Below are 7,502 nucleotides of genomic sequence, written 5' to 3' on the forward strand. Positions count from 1 at the left end.
GATGCTAATTTTTTTAACATTGGTTCTACTTGAAAGTGTCCCAGATTTAGCCATATGGGCTAATTTTCATCTGCAGTCTCGAACAGGTTGATAATTAAAAGACAGCATTAAAAATAAGATATTTACACATTTAAGGACATAAGCATGAATACACATTACATTGGATATCAAAAGTCTTCACACCCCTGTTAAAATGCCAGGTTTTGTGATGTAAAAAATTGAGACCAAGATAAATCATGTCAGAACTTTTTCCACCTTTAATGTGACCTATAACATGAACAATTCAATTGAAATTAAAAAAAAAAATTTAGGGGGAAGAATAAAAAAAAAAATTATAATAATTTGGTTACATTAGTGTGCACACCCTCTTATAACTGGGGATGTGACTGTGTTCAGAATTAACCTATCACATTCAAACTCATGACAAATAGTAGTCAGTATACACCTGTCATAATTTAAAGTGACTTTGATTAATCCCAATAAAGATCAGCTGTTCTAGGAGGATTTTCATGACATTTCCTCAGTTCATCTTACAGCAAAAGCCATGGTCCACAGAGAGCTTCCAAAGCATCAGAGGGAGCTCACTGTTGAAAGGCATCAGTCAGGAGAAGGGTACAAACATGTTCCAAGGCATTAGATATACCATGGACCATAGCGAAGACAGTCATCATCAAGTGGAGGAAAATATGTAACAACAGTGACATTACCAAGAACTGGACATCCCTCCAAAACTGATGAAAAGACCAGAAGAAAACTGGTCAGGGGGGCTTCCAAGAGGTCTACAGCAACATTAAAGGAGCTGCAGGGATTTCTGACTAGTACTGTCTGTGTACTACATGTGACAACATCTCTCCTATTCTTCATATGTTTCTGCTATGGGTAGAGTGGCAAGACTGAAGACTTTTCTTATGAAGAAAAACATCCAAGCCCGGCAACATGTTTCAAAAACATACATGAAGTCTCCCAAAAGCATCAAATGTTTTATGGTCTGATCAAACCAAGGTCTGAAGAGGGCTGTGGGTTTGGTCAAATATCACCACGTCAAGATGTGCCATGCTAATGGACTCCCAACAAAAAAAACAAGGAGTGCTGTAATAAAATCAAAAGATGCTTCACACAATTATTAGTTAAAGGGTGTGTACACTTATGCAACCACATTATTTAATTTTTTTATTATTTATTCTTCCCCCTAAAAGATTTAACAATTTTTTTAATTGAATTGTTCATGTTATAGGTAACATTAAATTTGGAAAAAGTTCTGACATGATTTATCTTGGTCTGAATTTTTTACATCACAAAACCTGGCATTTTAACAGGGGTGTGTAGACTTTTGATATCCACTGTATATGTACACACATTTTAGGCTGTATCTGCTATTAACCTGCATTACAGATTGCCATAAAGAGATCAAATGAAAAAAAACAAGCCACATACAAACAGAAATACTAGAACAGTGACATAACCAGCACTCCAGATTAACGGCTCCTCCAGATGTTCTGACTGAACAGATCATCTAACAGAATATGTAACAGTTTCCATGAGAGGTGAAACTGTTTGGACTTTATGAAATATAATCTCTAAAACACATATGCCAGGGATTAAAGATGGGAAAGCCAGACAGAGGTTTTAAATTTTAGATCACATTCTGCCTTAGTCACAATAGGAAGGAGTGAGGGGTTGATATGTTGTGTAATGTGATTACGGATAAAACACAATCATTGACATGACAACCTGCAGTCAAAAGGAACTGAATATAGATGTGTTTTCAAGTTCCATATCTGCACAATGCTGCTTTTCTTATCAACAACAGATTCAAATAGGATGGCAGTGGATAAATGAAATATAAGCCTCTCCATCCCTCTCTGTTTTCATCTACACCTTCTTCTCCCCTCCTCACAATTATTACTGTGTCCCCGCCCACCTCTCAGTTTAAATCACCGTTGTTCCCTTTCTGTCAGGATTCTTTCATTTTGTTCTGTAAATAGATTTTGTATGTCCTATAAGACACAGAAAGAGAGAGAGATAGCACGAGAGAGTGGAAGAGAAAAAAAAGAGAGAGAGTCACAGACAGTTCTGAGACTGCAGCAGATTCTAACCAATCAGATGAAGGAACCCTGCAGCCCACTTGGCTTATTCATAAAAAAACAGGAGAAAACCCATATCATTCAGCTCCATTCTCTCTCTCTTTCTCTACAGCGTGTCATCAATACACTTAAAAGATACATTTAAATGTAAAACTGATTCAGGGTGTTTTAAAACCTTCAAGTAGTAATTCAACATTTTTTTTTGAAGAGATTTCAGATCTATTCCTCTTTGTTTTTAAAGTTTTTTTTTTCCTTTTGGTTTCTGTGTTCCCATTTTCATATGTGACCCCGATTCAAATACCCAGGACACACAGATGGAACTCCAGAAATATCCTAAATATATGTCAGCGTACTTCTCTGTGCTCAGTGTGATGCAGGGATATCAGTCGCAACACTATTTGAAATACAAAATGACTGTTATAGAAGATTTATCCGCCATAAAATAGGCGGATAAACTCAAAATATGTATTTCTATATCTCAATATTTAAATTCTTCCTAGAAAACTTTTTTTATGTAACAGTGACTTGACCTGATAACTATTAGTGTCACAGCAACCAATGAAGCGTCATGAGTCTTAGCCTCATGGCAACCTATGGTATCATCGCAGTAAGCATATTTGTCATGGGCTTATTTCTGTTGCATAACCACGTCCCAAGGGTTCCCTGCAAATCAAAGGATTAGTGTGTGGTGTGAGTGGATAAGAGGCTGCCCAAGTTAATCAGTGCTTCGGCTAACTAGAAGGTTTGTACAAACATGTGTGCTCATTCATGGAGGCACATATGGTAGTAAGCAAACACATGCAGACTGAGACGAAGTGAAGAAAACAAAGCCAGAGAGAAGAGTTCCTACATGAGTTTGGATTTATTTCATCATGGTCACCATAAACAGTTACTGCACTGGTCTTTTTTTTTTATTTAACATGTAGCAAGAGTGAATGCAACTGTGGTGCAACACCACAGACAACACACACATCTAGATATCACTTTCCAGCTGACATATATGAAAAATGAGCTGTACAAAAGATTGAATTCACATATGATTATCCAGAGCGAGACTTGCCGACATTAACTACAAACGTAATGGCAAACATTCCAGTGCCTTCAAGTTAACACTGGTGCACGAGCATTATGTCATACCACTGTGCAAAACATCAAAAGTTTGTTCACAGCTGTGCAAAATAGCAGCATTATATTCAACTTTCCAAGCAATGGTAGCACAACACATCACGATGATCACTTAATACTGAATAATAACTGTCAGGTTTGTCCTATAAGCTTGTTTTCAGAGTTTTAGCTTATAGAGAACGCGATGATATGTGCAAATGATATTCTTCTGTTACTTAGTATGAGACATTCACATTCAATATTTACACTGAGGAGACATTCTTTCTTCGTTGACTGAAAGAGAACTGGACCCAGTAAACTGAGTACCACAGCACATTCACAGAGCAGGCCCAAAATAAGCTCTATTTGTTTTGTGTTGTGCATGAACAACATCAAACACGGCCTCCTCCAAAACAGGCAAAGACAATAAAATAAAGAGCTTATTTCAAATTTGGAATATTTACATGTAAACCATACAATCCCAGGCCAAAGCATTTCATAGTTGGCACATATTACATAAAAAAAACCCTTTACATTCCATTTAGTCTCTATTTATACAGGCCTCTGCAATGCATTGGGAACCAATACACAACAGATGCCCTGGTTGCATTTAGTGCAGATAATCACATTCCAAGGGGAAGATACTCCCTTTACCAAATTTGCATTACTGCCCCTACCTTACCTTTATGTTCAACTGCCTACTGACAGGTAACATACCTGCCATGGATCATGTTGGTAGGCAAAAACAAGCTAATTCAATTCACAATAAGGTATTTTATGTATAAATGTATGGTTTTCATTACATAAAAGGAGCTTAAAAACAGAATTTCCCATCCAGGTGCAAAGATAGCCCCACACAGCATGAAAGATATCCCTTTTTATCTCTGGTACTCCTAAAATATCTACATGTATACCAAGAAGAATGCATTGTTCTCATAAAGAAACATGTTTCCGATGGAGTTGCATGTTAAACAGCATGCAGAGTATTTCAAAAAGCACAATGTAGGCCTATAGCGTCTACCTCTATACCTGGGAGGCTTAGGCTTATGTGCTGAAAGTGTACTGGGCTTATTTCTGTCCTCTTAAGCCACGCTTGACTCTGTTGTGGCGAGGGGACTCAAATAGCAGTGGAGGGAGGAGAAGTGGCTTCACAGGTCAGCACCTCGGACAGCTCCGCCTTTCTCAACTCTGCACAAACACACAAACACACGCATACATCTATTCTGGTCCGGCCTAGAAGCTCACCTCACTGCGACATCCTCTTACTGACCCACAAACAGGGCTAATCATGAATGAAATCCCTCTGCCACTCAGGGAAAGAGACAAAAGAGGACAATATACCATTGGCATGCAGTTATGAAATCTCCTACTGTAGCCTAAACACCACATAAGTTATATTATGAGAGAGAATCAGCCCAGACGTGAGAAGCCCTCTGGCTTATACATTCAAAACCACCCTAATGTGGTTTTGCAAAACAATCATCTTCTTAGAAAACACCAGTTTCTTGTTCGTCTGCATGTCAGCGGTCCAGATTTGACTCGCTGCTTTCTCGCTGGTTTTTGAGATCCTGGAAGACCTCGGTGAAAAAGTGCGGGTCTGCATTGAGCTGCAGCATTTTGGCACTCAGCCTGCTGATGATCCGGAGCGCGTTCTCCCAGAAAACGTCTTTGTTCGCCTCGATCATGAACGGCTTGAGTGGGTAGGAGATCTCGTTGCCCATGTAGGAGTAGGCGAGGTAAAGGCAAGTCTGAAAGGTGCCCTGCAGCTCTGCCGAGCTGGCGATGCTGTCCTCTATCGTGTCTTCGCACAACAGGTACACGAACACCACGTTAGCCGGCGTGATGAAGCCTTGATCTTGCCAGCCCTGCAGCAAAAGAGTCCGGTCAATGTTCCGGAACCAGAGGATCACCTCCCCACTGTTCAAGTCTTTCAGTTTAAAACACCTGCGGCACACGAAGTTCCCCAAACAGCGCAGCAGCTCCCCTGTTGAAGCCTGAATAATAACCCGCCTCGGCGACGCAAGAGACTGGCTGCTGGGTTGCTTCTGCACGGAGGAAAGCCTCCCGTTTTGAAGGACAATCTCGTTATTCTGCTTAGGAGCAGTGGGTACAGTGGGCACCGGGACCGGGATCGGTGCCTTGGGTTTCTTCTCTTCGTTTTGGTGCGTTTTCCTGTTATTGACGCTGTTGAGCTGAGAGATTTGGGTGTACGGGAGATCGCGCGTGGGCAGCGGGTTCGGGGTCACTTTCTTGGCACTCTTCTTGGCCGAACTGGCCACCAGCTTTTTCCAGGAAAGAGCCACGAACATCGAGTGCCGCTTGAGGCCCTTGTCAGGTTTGAATCCATCACCTGCGCCCTCAGCGTCCATAATCGACGCCCTCTTTGACGCCGGTGATATCGAGAGCACGGTACCCATGACTGCAACGGAGAGAGCCGCGGTGGTATGGATGCTGCTGCAACCTCAACGCAGTCTTCTGCAGGGTGAGAGGCGGTGAACGACAGTCACGACCACGACTGAAACTCCATTTACACGTTTAGATGCTCCGTGTGGTCGCCCCTGGGTGATGAGGGACGGAGATGGAGCTGGTTCCCAGACTGAGGTTGTATTCCAGCAGATGCTCTGTCAGCGCGTCATGGGGGGGAGACGCTGCGACACAATCCTAAAGCTGTACCTTCAACCAAGATTAGTCGCCTTGCGTAAGTGAAGCGCTTAAGCGAACCACAGACTGCAGTACCCGACTGACAGCAGAGCCAGCCAATGAGAGAGCCAATCAATGATCCAATCAGGGGCGTTGTTGTTTTTAGCTTTAGGTTGCCATTGATAGCATAGCTTTTACAGGTAACACCATTTTGGTCTCAGTGTTTTCCTCCTCCAGCCAAACGTGGAAAAGTAATGCTAAGTAAATCATGTTTACAAGTGTTGGAAATCAACAGAGTGTAAGTCAAAGGTTGCCTTTTTTATTCTTTCTCCTAAACTGGAGACTCACCTAAGAAGATGAGTGATAAATAATAACTATGGTTATTGCATATGGGCATTTTTCTTTTGCATGAAGTCATGCACAAACACTGTCCCTGTTTTGATGAATCAATAATTGAATTGAAGTCTCAAATGACTTAATGCATTCTTGTGGGCATTGTATAAAGTATTTCCCTCCTTTTTCATGTTGATACATTGGTTTTATTTTCTTCACCTGTGTGGTTGAATATCTGGACAGTTTGTTCCAGTCTGTTACATTTATGTGTGAAGTAAAGTTGTCCATCTCACATTTCAAATGCTCTCTCAAATGGAAACCAAACATGGACATCCTAAGCTGCTGACTTTTGAAGAGGGTTTGGGGATTAAGTCATCATTTAAGGATTAATGCTACCTTTTAGCTCCTGGTTTCACTGCTTAGTTAAACTAAATATCTCAACCAAAGGTAATCTAAAGTCTGTCTAATGATGTTTTGTGACTGTAATATTTTTTTTCTGTTTCATGGAAGTACCTGCCTGAGGACTTCAGGTGAAATTTAGCTATTGTGCTATTTCTCACATATTTACACTGATGCACACTACTGAAATGTTTATTAATGTGCATTGCCTTAATAAAATCTAATAAACCAAGAGGACTGTATGAAAAAGAAATGAACATTTCTAAAACCTCAAACACTTCACGGCCCCTGGAGACTCATTCACTTGCACAAAGTGTCCATAAGTGTCTGCATGAGACACTCCAGGTTTCTAATTGTAATCTCTTTTCATGCATTCTGCATGTTAATGCAGAATCTGAAGGCCAATGACCACATTTTGGTACTTGGAGTGCTCTGGTTTGTCGACTAATATTGCATGTCCCTATAGCAACCACTGGAAAAGAGTCTTATTCTATTAAAGGAAAAAAATACTGAACTTCACTTAAAGCCACACTGTTAAGAAACGTAGGAAGGCTTTTGAAGGTCACTCAACAGCTGCATTTCTCAGCTGGTTTATTTGAAAGCACATAAATGCTGTCCCCCAAAAGGTTCATGTTCTCTTACAAATTCATACCAGAATGTTTTCTGAAGATGTTTTTGGAAAGCAATCTGTACAAAGTGTTGGTGCCAGCTCTGGGCAAACTGCAGCTTAAAATCTGAACAATGCATACCTCATGCCAGGCAGTTGTTTTTTCTCTTTGCACCTGTTTCATGTGTTTCATCACAACCTTCAGTTTTTTTTGGATCTCTGAAATGTTAAAGTACTAAAGTGTGATCAGTGAAAGGGCCACATGACAAAGTTTCAAAAACTTTAATTGAAGAGAAGAATAAGAAAGTCAGATTGGCTTCACAAAAGGATGACTA

General features: G+C 40.6%; 1 protein-coding gene across 1 annotated transcript; it reads right to left on the minus strand.

Moving 5' to 3' along the window:
- Positions 1-2,927: 2,927 nt before the first annotated feature.
- cdk5r2b (cyclin-dependent kinase 5, regulatory subunit 2b (p39)) lies at positions 2,928-5,960 on the minus strand. The gene has a single exon (XM_034693679.1). It carries the CDS (start codon positions 5,603-5,605, stop codon positions 4,709-4,711), a length of 897 nt encoding a protein of 298 aa, XP_034549570.1. The 5' UTR covers positions 5,606-5,960; the 3' UTR covers positions 2,928-4,708.
- Between the last annotated feature and the right edge of the window lie 1,542 nt (positions 5,961-7,502).

Source organism: Notolabrus celidotus, chromosome 10 (assembly GCF_009762535.1).
Source record: "Notolabrus celidotus isolate fNotCel1 chromosome 10, fNotCel1.pri, whole genome shotgun sequence".
NCBI lineage: Eukaryota > Metazoa > Chordata > Actinopteri > Labriformes > Labridae > Notolabrus > Notolabrus celidotus.